This window comes from Mesocricetus auratus, unplaced genomic scaffold (assembly GCF_017639785.1).
Source record: "Mesocricetus auratus isolate SY011 unplaced genomic scaffold, BCM_Maur_2.0 Super-Scaffold_100004, whole genome shotgun sequence".
NCBI classification, from domain to species: Eukaryota; Metazoa; Chordata; class Mammalia; order Rodentia; family Cricetidae; genus Mesocricetus; species Mesocricetus auratus.
Genome location: NW_024429189.1, coordinates 45,683,881 through 45,704,790, shown reverse-complemented (window position 1 = coordinate 45,704,790; position 20,910 = coordinate 45,683,881). Strand labels below are relative to the sequence as shown.

The 20,910-nt window shown below is 39.4% G+C and overlaps 1 protein-coding gene across 2 annotated transcripts in view; it reads left to right on the top strand.

Annotated features, from left to right (window-relative positions):
* Ccdc141 (coiled-coil domain containing 141) overlaps nt 1-20,910 on the top strand; it is a 160,737-nt gene that overhangs the window by 33,171 nt on the left and 106,656 nt on the right. For both annotated transcript variants that reach the window (XM_040745675.1, XM_013122082.3), the window contains exons 3-5: nt 1,858-2,049; nt 5,665-5,773; nt 9,505-9,758. In XM_040745675.1, the coding sequence (XP_040601609.1) occupies nt 1,858-2,049; nt 5,665-5,773; nt 9,505-9,758 (555 nt within the window). The remainder of the gene's footprint in view (nt 1-1,857; nt 2,050-5,664; nt 5,774-9,504; nt 9,759-20,910) is intronic.

Here is a 20,910-nt window from a genome sequence, read left to right as displayed (position 1 = left end):
CAAAATAGGTTTTAGTACACGTTTTTAAAAAGTGGATTGTTGATGTTTAGGCTCAAATTAAACTGTCTTATATTTCCTATATTTCAATCATTCTGAAATCATTTATGAATCATGAAATCAGTTATTTACTATCTGCCCTTCAAATCATAAGTAGATCTTTGTTACGTATGATGGCTAGCATTTACTTTATCACTACAAGGATCACAGTATGTCCTCTATCCAGTGGTTTCATAAGCAAATAATAATTAATTGACTAATATTAATGAGAAGATACACATGAATATAAAAAAAACCTAAAGATTCCATTTGACATTTGTTAACTGTTAATGTCTGTCAGGTACTCTCTAAGTACTCACATAGATTACTCATTCAATCACTATAAGTTTGTAAAATCAATGCTACTATTTAAGTTAGAGACATGTTGAGAAAAACTGGTTTATGAAATGTACAGGGTACTAAGTGGCAGAGTCTGCTTGTGGGCCTCAGTGCTGGTTTATGGTGCTGGGAGTTAAACTTAAGGTCTACCACTTATCTACTTTCCTAACCCCTAACTCTAGCTCTGAGGCATTGTTTTTATAGAGGGCCTGCCAAAAAGGAGGCTTGCTATAATGTTGCTTTGCTTTGAGTCCAAAGAAAAAATGGTTTCCATCTCTGGAGAAATAACTTAAAGTGTGTGTGGGTTTTTTGTTGTTGTTCAAAAGAGACTATATACATGAAAAATAGAATTGTCTCAATTTTTTTCATGTGGAATTTTGTCTCCACAGTATAAGAAATAAACAATTTTGCTAATGAATATTAAAATAGAAAGGTGGAAATATCAGGGAAATTTCATATAGTATTACTTTTATAATCAGAAGAAACCTATATTTTTTTGACTGTGAGCCTAGCCTTGGCTGGGCCGTCTCTCCAGCCAGGAAAAAACTTTTAATGGCTATGTACTTGAAAGTAGTCTTAAAATGTTAAGGCCCTAAATTCATTCAGGAGAGACAGCTGAGGGACAGGGAAGACCCACAATGCCAATGTCTTGACCAGTGGGGGAAATCTGTTCAGACAAGTGAGCCATGGGTGGAAAAAGGAGAGGCATGTGACTAGAAGGGAGAGAATTCTAGGCTGAGTCATGGATGATTACCTGTACAGCAGAGTATGACAGAGCAAGTGGAAAGAGGTAAGACTAGACGTAAAATCACGTATTGAGGCCTGATTTGCTGTGCTCTGACTGAATTTTATCTGCAAATCAGTCAGAAAGATTCGCAAGTTGTTGGGCGGCAGGATTCTACTTTTGAGTTAGAAAGATCTACATGGTATTTATTACCTTACCACACAGAAGGACTTGGGTAGTGAAGAGCCTGGAGCAGGAGCATGCAGACAAACAAGCGAGGAGGCCAAGAGGAGAAGCGGAGAAAAGAGGCTTTGTAGAAGCGGGCTATGTCACTGACTAGATCTTGGAATTGAAAGTTATTGGGGTGAAGGAGGGGGAAATGAAGGTTATCTTTATGAAGCTGTTCTAGGCAGTCAGGCGAGCGGGAGATCAGGTGAAGATGCTATGAGAAGGTTCAGATTTTTTGAGTTTGAGGAAGTTGCTGGATGCTTTGGTGACGATTTGCAGAAGAATTTAAAAATCAGGGAAAAATAAAAATCTGGGGAGCTTGTTTTTAGGTATCGGAGCAGAAATATTCACTTGGAAGCAGGAGGGAATAATGAACCTTCACATCAAATATCATTTGTGTTTAGGAATTGTAAATTATTTTCTAGACTTCCTAGATCACATAGTTCCAGGCATCTTTGTGTTTAAATTGGGGTGCTCTGTCTTCACACTGGATGACACACTGACTGTACTTTTTGTTCTCCTGGACTTAGGCCTTGGAAGATCGTGTGTGGGAACTCTTACAGGAAGCAGACAGGACAGCGGAAGCTAACAAGACTCAAGGTCAGGTGTACGACGCCATGGCCCAGACTCTGGGTGAAGCGTGGGCAACCCTGGTCTCCATGCTTGAAAAGAGAAGGGAGCTACTCGGGCTGACTTCTGAGTTTTTTGAAAGTGCTTTGGAGGTTGGTGTTTCAGAAAAACATTTGCTTCTCCAAATCAATGCAAATAACTAGCACACTCTAAAATGTTTGACTTCCTAAAACACATGTTGTGCACATGTTCAAAATGACAGAATGACCAAGATATATGTAATTATTTTGAAAAAATAAAATTAATATTTTAAATATAGCTCATCAGTCACAAAAATATAGATAGTTAAGTGAAACTCTTACTCATGTCACTTTGATCCGGTTCCCTATTTAGAAGATAGTAATGTAGTCATGGAATCTTATGACTCCTACTGAACAAGTTAGTAGGGGATGCTGAAGAGGATTTTACTGACTAAAAGTCAGAGGATAAACTTTCTCCTACTCACTTGAAACATCAATCACAAAGTATTTCATAGAATGTTTGACTTGTAGACGTAGCATTTCATACAGTATTTTCTTGAGGAACACAGGTGAATTTCTATAGTTTAAACCTATTAAAATGCAAGTAAAGGAAGAAAAAGGCCCTGGACTTCAAATTGTTTACGGCTCTAATCCTCAGCGTGAACCTGGGACGTTAGGGCCTAAGATGAAGTAGACTAAGGCCTCACACAATGGCCAACTTTACCAGAGTATCAGTTTATACTCTGAGGGTCCTGTCACTGAGTAAAGTATATAATCACAAGGACAAGCTGCTCATATTTTCCATTGAGTCATATGACAGCTGAAGTAAACTCCATCCTCTCCACTACACCTGGGAGTAGCAGAACATATACCCCAGGAACAATTCTGCGTTCCAAAGAAACTGAGGTTGCCACACTTAAATCTTGCTTTCTTGGAGTTTTCTCACAAGTACTCAGAACTCTCCTCACACAACCCTACTCTAGGACTGTGTTCTGACACAGTTGAATGACCATTGAATCCTTCTGCAATTTTTCTTTAGTTTACATATTTATTTATTTATTTTTCCTTTTTTTTTTCTTTTTGGAAGCTTTTGATTTCAAAATGTGAGACCTCCCCCACAATTTTTTTCTAAAAGTCATACATTTTGTATAAGATACTTATTGGAAATTTCATGTTTTAACCCCAGCAGCAGTATGCTCTTGCTGATGACAAATGCTACTTCACCATGAAAAATCACTAGTGTTGAAAACCATGACATTCTTAGAAGGGAAATTCAGGAGTTAAATCCAGAATAATGAAGGCAAGAAGATTAGCAACAGAACATAAAACTTAAGGGCGACAATCTCATGGGCCATGAACTCCAGAAGAGGGAAAAAACCCTCATCGTAGCTTTCAAGATTCACACGCCACAGCTTAACACCAAAGCACTGCTCATTTTATGGACCATTTTGGGTGTGAGGCATTCCTTATACGATCTCCTTTCTTGAGAGAAGAAATAAGACAGCTGAAATATAGTCACAGAAGCTGAATAATAGCCCTAGCCGATTCATCCCATCTTAGTAGGAGGGTTATAAGTGTCACTGTCTTTAAAACTCAGTCTTCCTGAGCACAGCAAATTATTTTTTTCTGACATTAGGCTCAATATTTGTTTCTCGGTGGGTTTCAGTATTAATGCTAGTTAATTTTCTCTGTGATGTGGAAATTACTTCCAGATATTGCAAGGAGTAGAAGGAAATACTAAGCCAAACCAGATCAATGAGGCGCTCTTATCCATACAGCTGAGTGAGCTTTTATTGGATCTAGGGAGATGACTAAATATGTCTGTATTATCCTGCATTCCATTCCAGAAACCTCTCACACTGAGTGGAAGCAGAGTCCTATAGACTCTGCAGGCTACTTCTCCATGGAAAAGCAGTTTTCAGCACTGCAAAAAATAAAAATAAAAAAGATGATGATGAAATTAATTTTAACTTTTTTAAAATTCCCATTGCCATTTCTGCTCCGAAATAAGTTAATAAATCAAGGAATTTTTAAAGCTTCTTGTTTACAGTTGAAACAATTTTGTGTGTAAGAATCTTAAGTAGAGACATAAACTATGTTGTGGCTATAAACTTTTGTAATGTTCTGTTGGAAAACAACAAATAACCTATGGGCATTTTCTCTTGTAGATTCTCTTGGAATACTATCTTTAAAAATCAGTTATCAGAACCTGATGAGGGAGAGATGCAAACACTTGTGTGCATGTAACCCCCTATAATTAACCATGCCAGACTTCTTTAGGGTTCTAAGAGAAGTTATGATGGGCTGGTTGGTGACTATTACAGGATAACATCTGACTCCTAGGCTTAACTGTCATGTGAGTGACAGTGGCCATGAGCTTGTCCTACAACTCGGCAGAGGCCTGCTGTGCTTTTCAAAGGGGGCATGCTCACCAGCCCTTCATATCATTCCATACCACTTAGAACTGCATTTCCTGCACCTGTTGTAGTAACCAAAAATGTAATACTATCTCTTAGTCAATGGATTTCATAAAATATTAGCAATCACCAAATTCAAAGATGATTTTTTTAGAAAAGCAAAACAGGAAGTCAAGTGCAGTGGGAGGCTTCTTTGTCTTTCTCATGGATACTGGGCCTTTATTGTTTTATTCCAAACCAAACACAAAGATGAACTTTTTACTGTACTCTTTAGAAACTATGATAAACCCCACTGAACCTTGATGTAAAAACAGGCCAGCTGTCTGCCACTATGGGGACACTGTAATAGAATATTTAACTATGCTTTGCCCCCACTGGGGATTTTATCCTGACTTCAAATATCTTTTCATCTTGAATTTACATTAAGGAAAAAATTTTAAAATAAAACTGATAATATTGGTCACCATATTGGTGCCATGTTGTTACACACCCTCCTTTGAAATGGAGAAATGTTTCAGTTTTCATTTCTGCTTTGGAATTTTATTTATACAAATGAGGTACAGATACTATTGACACAATTTCAAATACAGTTGCCAACTGAAGTTTCAATAGCTAAAGCTTGCCTCTTCTCTCTCATTCCCAATCATATTACTTCTTATAAAATTAACAAAATTGGTACATTTAGTTTTAGACCCCATTTCTTTCCTCTTTACATGTGTGTATGTATGTGTGTGCACATGTACGCCTAGCATGTTTTCTTCACTGACATTAGTAGACTGTTATTCAGAAACATCTATATAGTATGTCTAAGTTTAAACACACAGGAAAATACCATTGTTATTTAATTAGATTTTCTCTGAGATCTCTAAGTTAAATTTACTTGTGATTTTACAGATTATTGTTTATCCAATCTTTTGTTGATGTTTGTCAGCAAGTTTTCCAGCTCTTCTCTGAGAAACTGCCTTAGAGTATTGCTAGTTACTGCGTTTATGGCTGTTGGGAAGATATAATCTATATGAGATAATTTCGGCTGAAAAACTTACTAGATATTTGAACATAAACAAGATGGTTTAGTTTAGTATACATAATGTGTTTTTAGTTACAAAAGAAATAAAAATGGAGGAGAAGCCATGGCATTTTTGTAAAGTTAGTGCATGTGGATACATGCATACTATCCTAGATTAGCACATGCTAACATGCATGTTCCCAACCCTCAACTTGAGTCAGCTAAGCCATTAATGCATAAGGAAAATCTATAAATCCATAAATATAACAAAGTGTTCCATTGGTTTTTTTTATCATTTCATGTCTTTCCCTATATTTTTTGTAGTTCGCTATAAAAATAGACCAAGCTGAAGCTTTTCTACAGAACCCTCATGAATTTGAGAGCGCGGAGGCCTTACAGTCACTTCTTCTGCTTCATGACCGTCATGCCAAAGGCAAGAAATGCTTACAGATTCTTATGAATTAGTGTTTGGAGATTTTCTGCTGTTGTATTCTAGTTTGTTTTAAAAAAAGAAAAGATAAAGCTTTGCTTTTGGCCATCTTCTTGAAGAATGTACTAGTTGTAAATATGCTAGGGGAAGGTAGAGATTCTGTGGAAACTTAAGCCATAGGTGTAATAGATCATCCGTGAGGACAGAGGGGGCCTCTCTCCTGTTCACCCCTCCATCCCCCTGCATCCAGCATCTCACAAGGTGTGCAGTACGTTGTACCCTTAAGCTACACTCACTGATTGAATTCATTGTTCTAACTAAGGGTAGATAAATGCAAACCAACCTTTAAACATCAACCAGGAGTAAGGAAAACTCCTCTTTCATCATCACAGTGAAAAAAGAATGGGAAAATTTTTCTAGATAAAGGTCCAGTAAAACATGATGCAAAATATTTTAAATGCTCTCAGAGTACTTTGTAGCAATGGTTGAATTGTTAAAGCATAGTTTATATGCCAGGTCTTCACCACAAGAATCTGGGACTGGCCTAACTGGTATATGGAAGGTGTCATCTATGAAATAATGTCAATAAATGGGTGGGGAAGGTTCCTTCTTTTCTTGGTTTTATATATATATAATCTGAACTTGATCTGAGCAAAATGGCTTCAAAGATTTGTCACAAATTTTGATGTTGTATATTTTGGTTTTTACAAAGACTCTCTCTCTATAGCCTTTGTTTGTCACTTTTAAATTGAATTTGATCCCCCAAAAGTTTGACTAGGCTAGAAAAGGGATAAAACACTAAAGTGTACTTTTAAAGACACACACTTTATATTGCTCTCCAAAGTCTCTATAAAACAGTTCTTTATTATGAATTCCTTGCTACAAGTTTCCCGAAATAAAGTGTTTAATAACAGTCTTCCCAGTGTAAATTTTTATGACAGCCTACCAACTGTATAGATGTATTTTTCCTGATGACTTGTCAGTCACACCTGTCACTTTATCAGCAGACTCAGCACAAAAGCATCTGCTGGCTGTTTTGACATGGCAACAGTTATCTAGCCAGGTCCCCTGGGGCTGAGCTGAATCACTTAACATTCCTGGTAGGGGGCTGGAAGAGATTTCTGTGGCCTTGATGTGTTCTATTATCTCAACTTAATCTCACCCAGCCAACACTATCATCGCACAGCAACTTTACTCATGGAGTTTTACCCTGTGGAAGAGGGGACTTTCCGGTGACTATTTGGAGCTGGAAGGGGAGACAGTGTCTTTCTTCCTCCTTCTGCTTCTGCTGGCTTCTTCAAATTTAACAGCATCTGTGGCACAATGAGCCAGCTGACACAGATGCACACTGCTTTCATAAGGAAGCCTGAGGCTATACTGTCCTGACATCCAGCTGACAACGGAGCCATGCCTCACTTTTCAGTTCTAATCTTTGGGAGTCTACCTAGCCTCCTCTAGGGTTGACAAGCTAGATAAAATGCTAGCCAAATGCAGGGAGCATACTTTGTCTTTGGTGGCAGGAATCTTGGGATATTTTTAAGCCTCTCTGTGTGATACTTGAAGGATCGTAGGGGGCAGTGATCAGAAGAACTGGATCCTAATGAATAATGCCCAATGGTAGCTTCAAGAGCTTTGTTTTTATAAAATGGGAGTTACACTAATCAGCCGATTAGTGGGATGTGGTTAAGATGATGTGATTTGAAGTGCTTATTAGTGGATGAAATTTCTGATTGCTAGTCAAGGGCTTTATACCTATCATCATCACTAAGTTTAAGGGAATAAAATGTGAGTTAGCAGGTCTAATAAATTTCTGAGTAGTTGAGCAGTTGAGTGGTACAAAAGTGATTGCCATGATGACAAAAACTACCTAGAAGCTATTATGAAACTTAGCCTCAATTGTCCCTTTGATTCTTTAGCTTCATCTATGTGACCACTGTGTCTCATGGCTTAGGTAAGAACAGTGTAACTGGCTGAGGTTTCTGCCTGCCAGAATGTTCCACCAGAGTATAATGCCTTAGATAGCTGAAGACCAACATAACCTCAACTGTCTTCTCTCCTTTTGAACTAACCTTGGCTTGTTAGTCTTTTTTCCTGAAAACAGTTTCCCAATTACTTTCCAATCTTGTCTTTTGCATTCAACGACATATAACAATGTCTCTGAAACAGTTCCTGGTGAGGAACCCAGGGTCATGTCATCATATTGCACTGGGGTTAGTGGCAAGGGCAGTTATTAACCAAATAAGCATACACACAGCTGTAATATTATAGCCAAGATAAGAGATATGAATGAAGGTAATGTTGCACTATAAAAATGCTTAGTAGGAATATTAGTTCATGTTATCCTTTAAGGAACTGACAGCTGAAATGTGAGTAAGTAGGGGTAGAGATAAAGGGAGTTGAGGTGAATGGCATTCTTGGCAGAGGAAGTGAGGTAGACTAGGGATGCAGGAGAAAGTATAGGTGTATGATGAATTTACAGAGGTAAGGTTGAGACTTCTGGAAAAGGAAGATATAAATTAGGTCATGCCAGATATGATAATCTAAAGAATCTAGCCCTTCATTTTAAGAGAAGGAAGCCATTGTTGAGAGAAGAGAAGTGGGATGGTGATATAGGGAAAGGAAAAGGGGGATGGGGGAATAGAAACAGGTAGAGGAAGAAGGAGAGGGAGCAGGAGAGACAAAGTTCTGGATATGTCTCCTGGGAGACCTGGACAAATACCTGCTCATCTTAGGCACTGATGATAGTCTATGGAAAATATTCCTACATTTAGCTTGGTGAAACAGTAAGTCTACTGGGGTTACTTATAGGGGCATGAATGATTTAAAAGCAGCATTATCTCCTAAGAGCCAACCCAAGCATGGATGAAAACTCATAAAAGCTGCCTTCCCAGAGCTTCCTACAGTTTGCAGGAAGATGTCCTGAGAAGACTCATTCCACAATTATCTACAGCTCATATAACCCTGGGTAGGGACGAGGCTGTGGATCTTACAGTTTTAGAGCTCTTGGGTCGTGTAAGTATAGTGAGCTTCCTGGACCTCATAAATATTTTAGTCTCCTGAGTCTTAGGAGCCTTCTTTCCCCCTTCAGGAAGGAATGTTTTAATTTGGGTGAAATAGCACATACCACAAGGTATGTTTACAAAGATCTCCATGGTTAAATGTGAAGAATGGGTGAGTAGGTTAGAAAGGATGCTGTCAAGAAAGGGTTGCACAAGTCTAGGCACCAGATGACACTTGCATCATGGGATGGAGAGAAGTAGACAGATGCAGAAAGTGGGATGGGATTGTAAAATAGGCAAGTCACTGAAGGTGAGATAAAGGGGAGGGGTGTACCTGGTTCTATTCCTGGTTTTTAGAGAGTGGACATACCTGTAACTGTTTCTCCAATTGATGCTGAGGTATTGATCTTCAAAGCATTGCTCTTAATTCCTACCCTTTAATACTCTTCCCCCCTGGTGGTTCTTCAGTTCTTAGGATTTAAATCCCCATTCTACAATATACAAAACAATCACTACAGAGGTTGTCAACTGGTGATCAGTTTGACAGACACATGTGTTTGATCACATGGGATTGAAAAACACAAGTTGCAAAGCATTTAAAATGTTTATACATTTAAATTCTTTTTGGTGTAGCTTATCATTAATATGTCACACATATAAATTATATGAAGAATGCAAATACAAGAACATAAATGTTCATTACTACATTATTTTATCTTTTAAATTTTCTTTCAGAACTCTTAGAAAGATCTCTAGTTCTTTTAAACAAAAGTCAACAACTCATTGACTTCATAGAAAAATTCAAGTGTGATGGATCCAATGTGAATTCTGAGCTGATTCAAGGAGCTCAAAGTAGCTGTCTGAAGATTGACAGCCTTCTTGAGCTTCTACAAGACAGGAGAAGGCAGTTGGACAAGTACTTGCAGCAACAGCGGCAGGAACTGGCTCAGGTTCTACAGCTATGTCGGTGGGACCAGCAAGAAAACAAGGTAACACAATTGGGCATTGGGTGGACTCTTGGTCTTGGTCAGTTATATGGACTAGTAATATTCTGGAATGGTATCACTATTGCCATGGTTGAATCTGTTAATGCATTTTCTCTTAACTATCATATGACTTTCCCAAGTAAGTATGCATATGAAAATGAAGATTTCCATTGCCTTTTCTTATAACATTAACATTATAAGCAGGAGAATACCTGTGAAGACTTGAAAACGACAGTATTCTACCACTGAATTTGCATTCTCCCTTCCAGAGTATTACTTTGGGTCTTGATTTTCCTTTACATTCTGAAATATGAATTACGGTTTTCTGGAATGCTGGAAAGATGTGCTGAATTGTGCTACATTGCTGCTGATGTCATTTAAAACAGTCCATAGCACAAAACAGGGGCAGCATTCCTAGAAGAGTGGTCAGGTACCAGTGGGAAAACGTAGAACATCGGCTGGTGTCTGAATGTTCTTGGTTATAGGGGTTTTGGACCCCTCAGCTTTGCAGACTCAGCAGAGCTCATGATTTGCACTCTAGGCACATAATAATCACTTAAACTGAAAATGGTTGGTATAGCTCCTGCAATATTTCTGTTAGTCTCAATCCCATACTCACTGGTGTATAGATTAAGTGACAGGAAACCTCCTGGTCGGGATGCATAGGAGAGGGATCGTTTCATGTTTCCCGTTTCTCAGGTACAAACAGGAATACAGACATATAGCTGGAAGCATATGTTGGTTCTTACTTCAAGCTGGAAAAAAAAGATTTAATATCTAACATTTTGATTTAGTTACTTAGTACCTAGTATGTGCTGTGTCCTACTACAAGTGTTGCAGACACACACAACACAAGTCAGTATCTCTTTCCTTTATGGATTTTCTTCTGTTCTATTTCTCAGTCTTTTCACTAGTGATATTTGGTGGTACATGACTTTTGCTCTGGTGCTTGGTGCATACCAGGAAGTAGAATCTCTGATATTTACCTCCTGGTTTTGAGTAGAACACCCTTAGTTAGTTAGGGCATCTAAAATCTCACCAGAATTTGTAAAATGTACCCCAGCATGCAAAATCATTGTGACTTGAGAACTATTAGACTGTATGATGAGTAAGTTATAAAATAAGTGATCGGTGACAGGTGCTATTTAAAAATCCAATGACACATGAATGTTGGCATGTATTGCTCTATTAATCAGGCAGATCTCTTGCACGAAGCAGCATGGATTGGAAACACCAGTGTAGACCCCTCTTGTCATATATTCTACTTGTGTTCTGTTTCCTACTTCTCTGGGTATCTTCTTCTCCTGGTATCTTCTGCCTGGGCTCTTCTGGCTCCTGCCTGCTTCAAATGATGTACCTGCCTGCTTCTCTTTTCAGGGACCCATCTTTATTCCCACACCACCTCTCACATGTGTTACTTACCATGCAGCCATACAGTGCAATCGTCAGTAGTGATGGTAGTATTCCAAGAAGGAATTCATACCCAGATGAGCATCCATTAAAAATGCTTTATTAAATGAGTGTTCCCAGATTCTTTGCCTTTCCTATCACAAGCAGGTCCATTATAGTTGCATGTTCTTCCTTCTCTCTTCCCTCTTTCTTGGTCTCCACTTACCCTCTCTGACTTACAATTTTCTCCTAATTCTGATTCTGGTAGTATGCTCCTAGAGCAACTGTCTTTTTAAGGGGATTTCTCACCAGTGTTTTTCTTCTTACGTTCATAAATCAAACCCCTGAACTCTGATGCTCCCAAGGACAGATGCCAAACTCGCCTCGTTTTAATATACAGGCAGTTGTTGCTCATTCAGCTTAACACAGAGACCTGTTCTCTCCAGAGAAAAGGCTCATCAAAGAGGATTTTCCCAAGCACAGAGCAATTGGCCCAATAATGAAAACATAGCCATAGTAGGTTTTACTTATTTATTTTTGAGTTGGTAAATTTGCCTTCCTGGCTGCAAAAATAATCATCCACTTGAATTCCTGCAGTTTAAAAAGATATCAGAATTCAGAAAACTCTAGATGACAATATTCTAGTTCATATACATACTGAAGAAAAATGGACATATCTTGACATCCTTGGGAAACTGAGATGTTTGCTGATAGCTAAAGTCAGATTTTGTAGAAGGGTTATGACTTGGTGAATTCTGACTTAATGGAGCCTTTACCTTCCTCTCTCCCTGTATCTTTCCTTCTTCCCTCCCTCCTTTCCTCCATCCCTTTCTTCTTTAAAAGAGGTTGCTTTTGGAAAGACGCCATTCATCTTTTAGAGATGTTTTCAGTTGATAGGGAAATTGAGCAGAAAGTAGAGATTTACCTTGCACCCTACCCCATCAACCGTATGTTTAATCAGCATCCTCCAATCGAGGAGGACTTTAACTCCACTGATGTTCTTACGTTAAGACATCATTGTCAGCCAGAGTACTATACTCACTGGGGTCCAGTCTCAGTATTGTATATTGCATAAGTGTGGACAGATGTATAATGGTGGGTCTCTGTCATTATAATTCCATGCAGAATAACTTGACTGCCCCTCAAGTCCTTTGTACTCTGCTCATTTATCCCTCCCTCCCCAGCCATATACACTGATCTGTTTTACCTAGATCGTCCTTTTGGAACCAAGCATTATGTAGATTTTCACACTAACTTACTTTTCAACCCAGCCATAAGCAATTATGTTTCTTTCCTTTCTTTGCATGGCTTGAGAGCACACGTCTGTCTAGGGCTGACTGATATCCTATTGTATATGTATGCAACTACTTTCCCATCGGTTCACTTGCTAAAGAGCATTTTAGTTGCTTCCAGGTTTTAGCAAGTGTGAATAAACAGCCATGTGTAGGTTTTAGTGTCAAATTACATTTCAGTTCATTTGAATAAATAACTAGGAGCATGTGTTGAACAGTGTGCTTATAATATGTTTAACTGTCATCCAAAGTTAGCTCTGCATCCCACCAGCAATGAACAAGATTGCTGTGTTCCATATATCCACCTGCAGTGGATTCTGTGTTTTGGATTCTGGCCTTTCCAGTGAGTGCACAGTAGTATTTCATTGTTTGGCCTTATCTTTAAACTGAGAATAATACAAATTCAGAGAGTTATTCTAATAATAAAATGCAACAACACCATGCATAAACATATAATACAATACCCAGCATCCTCAGAGATGATTAACACACACTACCTTCTTTGCTTTCTCCACATGGTAAAACTAACATGAATTCCTTCCCCAGGTTTGCTATTACTGATCCTATACACACTGGGGGCCCCTGGTGAGCATTGTTGTTCTCCCTATAGACATAGTAATTACGTATACATCCATATACATTCATGGAGATGATGATGGCTCTTTCATTTGTACTCTATTCCTAACAGCCCTGAAACAATATAATTATTGCATAACGATAAGCACTGTTTACATGTAACTCTTTGATGAGTAAGAGAGTCTTCACCTTAAATGTAAAACTTAGACTTGTACTCTGAAAACAGTCCATGGTGCATTTTCTCTTGCTAACTGCAGTACAGCAGCAAGAGCAATTAATAAAAACCATTCTTTGTGCTTGCAAGAACACACATCCTAGGGCCAGACTTCTGCATGGGTTTAAATTATGGCTCCACCATTTATCAACTGAGTAACTGAGCAGTTATTTAAATTCTTTGAAGCTCTGCTATCTCTAAAAACGTGTGTAATAATAGTAATTACCTCAAGCCTTATAAGGATGATCAACTGATTTTTTTATATGTCAAGTACTTGGGACAGTCCCAGGAACATAGTGACTGCCATATCAGAACAACACTTTCTGTCACTGTATCCAAGAGGGAGAATGTAGGCCCAACATATTACCTCCACTACCCAGAGCTGTAGCTGTGACGATAAACGGCATACTTGTTGAGGGTATAGGTAACTGTTTATTTTAGAAATTACTTACAAGAGAATACGGGCAACCAAGATGAGTCAAGTAGCTTTCGCCATAGAACTGGAAGCCGAAAAGAGAAGAGTGCAGCTCTGCTGCACTGTCTTTTATCAGAACCTCCATATACGCCTCTAGCCACGCCCAAAAGTGGGCCTGGCTAGCGGTGTAGTTCACCACCCTATCATTACCACATCCGTATGGGCCTCTAGCCAGCCACATGGCTAGGGCGGAGTCATAAAGTCTCCTCCTACACAGAGCAAGTAAGAATTGGTCTTGGATTGGAGGCCGAACCTGTTACTTATTTTGGATTCATTCTTACTAGCCATATTTATTCATGGACACTCAATTGCATTTTTTAAAGAGTATTTTTTTAGCTTGTTACATAATAATTCTTGTTTGTTGGAATGTGGGACCATTGCTCCCTCAGATGATCACTGTAAGCATTTTGGCATATGCTCGGCCACTTTTGGACTTTTATTCTAGCACAGGTCTAGGCACAGCTATGAACATTTTTCATTAAATATAGAAAAACATAAGCAAAACTAAAGGAGCTCACCTGTGTACGCTACATAATGGCTTTTAAGACTTTGACCAAATCTTAGACATATCGTTGGGTCAAAAGTAGAATAAGAAATTTGATGAATCTATGACACCTATTGTAATATAGTTTAAACAGTGTCTTATTGGAGAGGAGGTAAAGCCTCTTCAGTTTTTGATGCTGTAAGCAGCAATTAAGCATGCAGTGTTGATTGTTTTGTAAACAAGAGACTGTTTTCAGCCTAACTAGACATTGACATAGCATAGTTCTCTTGTGAGATTTTAAGCTTCCTGAATGGTTCGTGGCTGATGCAGTGATCTAATTGGCAGCATGGACACCAGCTTGAGAGAGATTGCTAGGGAGTTGTGGCCCAGGATTGTGATATTCCTGTACAGTCTATCTGATAATCCCAGAACATGGTGGAAACACTTGTCCATTCTGTGCTTGTTTTGTATAGCACAAGGACTATGAATAGATACATTAATAAACAGCAGCTTTGTCAATCATTCTGACCACTTGAGATAAAGGGAAACAGGTGATGAATCAGAACAAAGACATGGATAAGTACTAATGTTGATGTCAGCATATCTGAGGCATCTTCTTCCCCGGGGAGGAGGGCGATCATTTGAGACTTTCATGACTCTCAGTGCTTGTGGCCTGATGCTTCTGAGAAGATCAGTTAATTCTCTTTGGGGAAGGAAGTTAAATGACTGTCATGTTAGCAGCTAAAGATGTGCATTATTTACCAAGAACAGTAAATGAAAATCAACTGTTCTTCTGTCTTATTTGGGATGTGATCATCTAGAAAGCATAATCTCAGAGTGGCCTTCCTTTACCACTGTTTTTCATATGTTAAGCAATGTGCGTGTGTTTTGTACCAACAGATGAGCAAACTGCCCTTTCTTTTCTGCCACAGCAGCATCTTAGTTTGCAGATAATATGCTTCATTAATGAAAATCAGAAGCAGCTTGGAGTATTTTGTGCATAATTAATTATCTTGGCAAGAAGATTTATGAATGTAATTTTTCTCAATTGTTCCAATCAGGCATAAGTGAGGCAAACAAATATATTAAAACTAAGTTATTCATGGTCTCTTTATGCAAGGCAGTGTCAAGGACATCTAAGAGAATTTAGACTGGGGCAAACACTCTGTTTTTACTAACCAAGTTTCATGTATGTATGTATGTATGTATGTATGTATGTATGTATGTATGCATGCATGCATGCTTTTGCAAGGAGAGGAGACTAACAGAATTCACTGGGGAGGATTTATGGTTCATAATTTGAGGAGAATACACACCATTATCAAATACTATATTCCCTGTCAACTGCACTTAAGATGGCATCAGAGATGGCCTGTAGAAGTGTAACTTCAATCTGCAAAACTCCAAGCACTCGGGAGGCAGAGGCAGGTGGATCTCTGTGAGTTTGACAGCAGCCTGGTCTACAAGAGCTAGTTCCAGGACAGGTTCTAAAGCTACACAGAGAAACTCTACCTTGAAAAACTAAAAAAAAAAAAAAAACCAAAACCAAAAACCAAACAAAAAACACCTTGTGTGTGTGTGTGTGTGTGTGTGTGTGTGTGTGTGTGTGTGCCTGTGTGCACGAACACAGGCTTTTGCTTGAATCTGTGTTTTCTGGTACATGCTGCCACTTTCTCATTGACTTTGGAGTCTGAATAATTGACCAGCTTACATTAATATGAGATAACATGAGAAGGGTTAAGAAGCTTTTTTTTTTTAATCCTTCTTTAAATGTAGCTTTTGAATGCTGCCTGCTATAAGGCAAAAGGGGAGTAGGGAGGGTTATAATTAGCTTGGTGATATTGCAATCCAGGAGTTTGTTCCAATAGAAGACATTAATAATGATCCATGTGTAGGTTTAAACTTATCATATAATTTTATTTTGACACATTAGCTGTGTCTAGACTTCTTTCTCAGGCATATCAGCAGGAAATGCCATCTCTTAATGTTTATAGGATATTCTTGCAATTCTGAAAGTAATAGACATGTTCACTAGTTAGAATGCATGCTGATTGTCATAGCTTTCAGTGGCCCTGCAGGTCAAGGGCCATAGTACAGGGACCTATGGTGCAGAGGTCTCCATGCTTTCACACTTACTACTAAGGTTATTGAGCAGTTATTAGCCTCTCTGTCTTACTTTCCTTAGTGTGAAACCAGGCTAATAGTGGTAGCCATCTATTCACTTGTTATAAAAATAAAGTCATACTTACATATAATATATAAATGCTTAGAACATAATTTGATATATAAATGTTCAATACATCTTCAAGTGTTCACTATAGCACTATATGTCATTTTTTGAGCTATGTTAAGCATAGGCACAAAGCTGTACCTTAGCCAGATCCCAGCTAACCATCTAAACTGCTGATGAGTTAGCCTCTTCCAGTGTGCACAAGGACAGATGTAGCTAGGAATCCAGCCTAGTTCAAAGATCAACCTACCCTACAAAGTGATTAAAAATCTACTTCTATTGCTGTGAAGAAATACCATGACCAAGGAAAACTTATGTAAGAAAGCCTTTAATTGGGGGCTTGATTAAAGTTTTAGAGGCTGAGTCCATGGCCATCATGGTAGGGATTGTGGCCACAGACAGGAATAGTGCTAGAGAAGTAGCTGAGAACTTACCCCTGATCCACAGGAACTGGAGGGGGTCTAGGACTAGTGCTAACCTTGGTTTTGGAAAACTCAAAGCCCATCCTCCAACAAGACTACACCTCACAATCCTTCCCAAACTGTTTCACCTACAAGGCATGAAGCCTTCAAATTTATGAGCCAGTTGGAGGTGGCATGAGTAGAACTCATACACTTCTTAACTTTCTCTGCCTTTTAGCCATTTAAATTAAAAACAATCTTATTTTACATACCAATCCCAATTCCCTCTCCCTCTTGACCTCCCATGCCCCACACCAACACCCCATCTCATCCCCCCCAATCCATTTCTCAGGAAGGGTTAGGATCATCAAAGTCTGTCACATCATTTGGGGCAGGACATAGGCCCTCCCCTGTGTATCTAGGCTGAGAGAGTATCCCTCCATAGGGAATGGGCTCCCAAAGCTCATTTGTGCACTAGGGATAAATACTGGTTCCACTGTGCAGGCCCCCCAACTGACACCCACATTCAGTGGGCCTGGTTCAGTCTTATGCTGGTTCACCGTCAGACTAGGGGCCATGAGCTCCCACTTACTCAGGTCAGCTATTTCAGTGAGTTTCCCCAACATGGTCTTGATCCCTTTGCTCATTACTCCTTCCTCTCTGCAACTGGACTCCAGGAGTTCAGCTCAGTGCTTAGCTGTGGATCTCTGCTTCTGCTTCCATCAACTACCGATTGAGGGCTCTATGATGGCATTTAAGGTAGTCATCAATCTTATTAGAGGGGAAGGGCTTTTAAGGCCTCTCCACTATTACTTAGATTCTTAGCTGGAGTCATACTTGTGGATTCTTGGAGATTTCTCTAGTGCCAGATTTCCCGTTAAGCTCATAATGGCTCCCTCTAATAAGGTAAACTCTTTCCTTGCTCTCCTTTTCTGTTCTTCCCTCAATTTGACCTTCCGGATCCCTTATGTTCTCCTTGCCCCTCCCCTTCTCCCCTCCTCTTTCTCCTATCTCCCTCCCGCTTCCCCCCATGCTCCCAATTTACTCAGGAGATCTTGTCCCTTTCCCCTTCTGGGGGAGGGGGGTGTTCATGTATGTCTTTCTCAATGTCCTTCTGATTTCATAGCTTCTCTGGGGTTGAGAATTAAAGACTAGTTATCCTTGCTCTCCAGGGATTGCTCAGTCTGCTTTCTTATAGAACCCAGGACAGTTAGCCTAGGGTTGGTACTACTCACAGTGGGTTTGGCCCTTCCCCATCAATCACTAATTAAGAAAATGCTCTACAGTCTTACTTGCAGCCCAATCATATGGATACTTTTTTTTAATTGAGGTTCCCTCCTCTGAGATGATGACAGATTGTGTCAAGTTCAGATAAACTATCCAGTACAGAGTGTAACTAAGTTGTATCTGGAATGCTGTGCCTTAGATAACTTTGGCCCTGTGATTAATGTCATATAGGTCTTTATCCCCTTTTTTGGATAGAGTCTTTCCATTGCTCAGAATTTTCCCCATGATGAGATAGAGGCAATATTGAAAAGAAAATAGGTCTAGAGACATGTTATTCATTGGACTAAGCATCTTCTACCAAATAGGTGGAGTTAAAGAACCTACCTAAAAACAAACAAAACAAAATGAAAACACAATTTGAGGGCAATGTATAAAAGGAAGGGGTCCTTAGTGTCATTTTTGAGATACAGATGTGAAAAGACACCATATGCTAATATAAACAGAATAATCAAGTAGATGGCAATTTTTCGATAAGCAGATTATCTGTGAAAACTTTTATAAAGTAACCAGTTTTCCTGGTGACAAACAGTCCAACTGTCTGCCACCTATCAACAGATCACTAGGAATTGATGATCTGTGTATATAGTGATAGCTTCCTGCTAACTTCAGTAATTCAAGAAAAGCTTCCAAATTCTGCAAAAGAATGTGACTTTTGTCTTCCTTGAACCAGAAATTAGACTTCTGGATAGCAGGCCAATAATTCTATCAGTCCAAAATCGCTTCTAAAAAATAGAAACTCAATACAAAATTTTAGCAATGTTAGAAGACAACATTGAAAAAAATCTAGTTTTGAATTTCACAATTAACTTCATTGTGATTCCACAATCAGGTGCAATTGGGACAAGGTGGTTAAGACTCTTTCATTCTGCTGCATGGGCATGTTTTATTGATAGCCAAGGGAGAAAGTGACCTGTAGAAAATGCAAGTAACTTCTGCAGAGCTGTCTGGACTGACAGTCACTCACGTCTGTCCTATTTGAAGGTGGTTGAATGGTTGGCTTCTTGTGGTTGGCTGAAACACAGGTACAAGTGGAGGTCAGCCTGTTTGCACACCTAGTTATGACCCTCTACATAATGGGGAAGCCAGTTGAGGCCCGATGATTGAACTTCACAGCAGTAATTCTTCAGCTCCCAAGCCTTTTGGTGCAGAAGCAGCACTCTGGCTCTACCACCACTTCTAACATACACCACCATGTGATGGGGCAGGTGGGTTTCTCTGGCTCTGTCACCTTTTCGAACATACATCACCACTGACAGACTAGGATTGGTTTCTCTGGCTCTATCACCTCTTCTAACATGCATCATACCTGACAGGGCAGGTAGATTCCTCTACTCTCCTTATTGTCTCATCAATCACAGAGCAAATTTGACCAGATTGCCTAATTACAAGATAAAGACAATTGCTTTCTCTGCTATAAAGAAAAAGAAAGAAAAATAAAAATAAACTTTAGAACTGTGGCGCCAACTATAGTTGCAAACATGGTGTTTCTAGTAATTGAATGGAAAGACTGTCAAAAATGCTTGGGCTGAGGAAGATAAAAATGTGGATGCCCTTTTTATTCGTCATTTTAAAAAATTTATCTTAACAGTAGCTGCTTCTGTGCCAAGAACTGTTCTGTACAAGGAAGAAAAAAATCAAAGTAATTTGAAGACATTATTATTTTTAAATGGCATTTCTGTTAAGATGGTTGGAATGTCTTTTTGCTAGCTCACCTCTCCTAGAATAGTTTTAACCTCATCTCAGTTTGTAGAACAAATTGCAGAGGAGAGAAATGTGGTTCGTGGTAGTCAGGTTCAGGGCTTGCGGCTTTCACAACCCTTCTCCTTTTTTGTTTCCAACCTTTGACCTTCACAGAACTTCATTTTCCATTGGTTGCTTGTCCTCCGTGTTTTAGACTGAATTCTCAGTCCGTGTGCTGTCTGTCACCTCTGCCCATGGCTGTCCCATCCTCACGGCCTCTCACAGCTTGACTCGAACTTCTGTGATCTTCTCTAAAGGCAGTTTCTATTGAGCCCCCTGATGGTACTTTGATGTTAGAATCAGACCCTATGGCTCCAGCCAGGATGTTCATAAGCACAGGCTTCCCCAGGATTCTTTGTTTCAGTAAAGGACGTGATGGGAAGGAAAGATAAGTATTGGATCAGAAAGTAGGAGTCTGACCATGGTCTTCACTGCTCTGAACTCAATTTCTTCTTTGCTGAGTGCATGAACTTGGGCAAATGCCGTGCATTCTCATGTCTGTTTTTACTGTTTGTTGTCTCAGTCACAGGAAGACGGTGTAGATTGGCTGAGGTGCATATAAGGTGCATAGGGTAGTGCCTGATACCTCTGGGAAGCTCACTACCCTCTTCTCTTACTTTCTTCATTTGTGTCTTCCAGGAGGAGTGGCTGGGAGAATGTTCAGTTAATAAAAACTAGCCCGCCCTTGTCCAAGGCTAGCAGGCACTTACAGCATTCTTCAACTTCACCCTTAGTCTGGTTCACGCCTTCCTTCAACTCTTACACACCTTCAGTTCCCCACTGAAAGGGACCACACCTCCCCCAAAGAAAGGGGAATTTTTTTTAAGCCCATGAACACTTCTGCTGCTCCTGTGGTCCCTAAAGCCACCTTTCAATGCTTAACTGGTGAGCTCAACTTCTGCAGAAGGCTCCCTAGCTCGTCTTCCTCACCCCTGCCCAGAAGTCCCTAAATGTTACTGACTGATGCCTCACTTCACCCTTCTGACTGTTTAAATTCTCCTTAGCTAAATCTGACTCCATCTTCAAATTTACACTTAACAACTAAAGATATTTCGAACTCCCTTGAC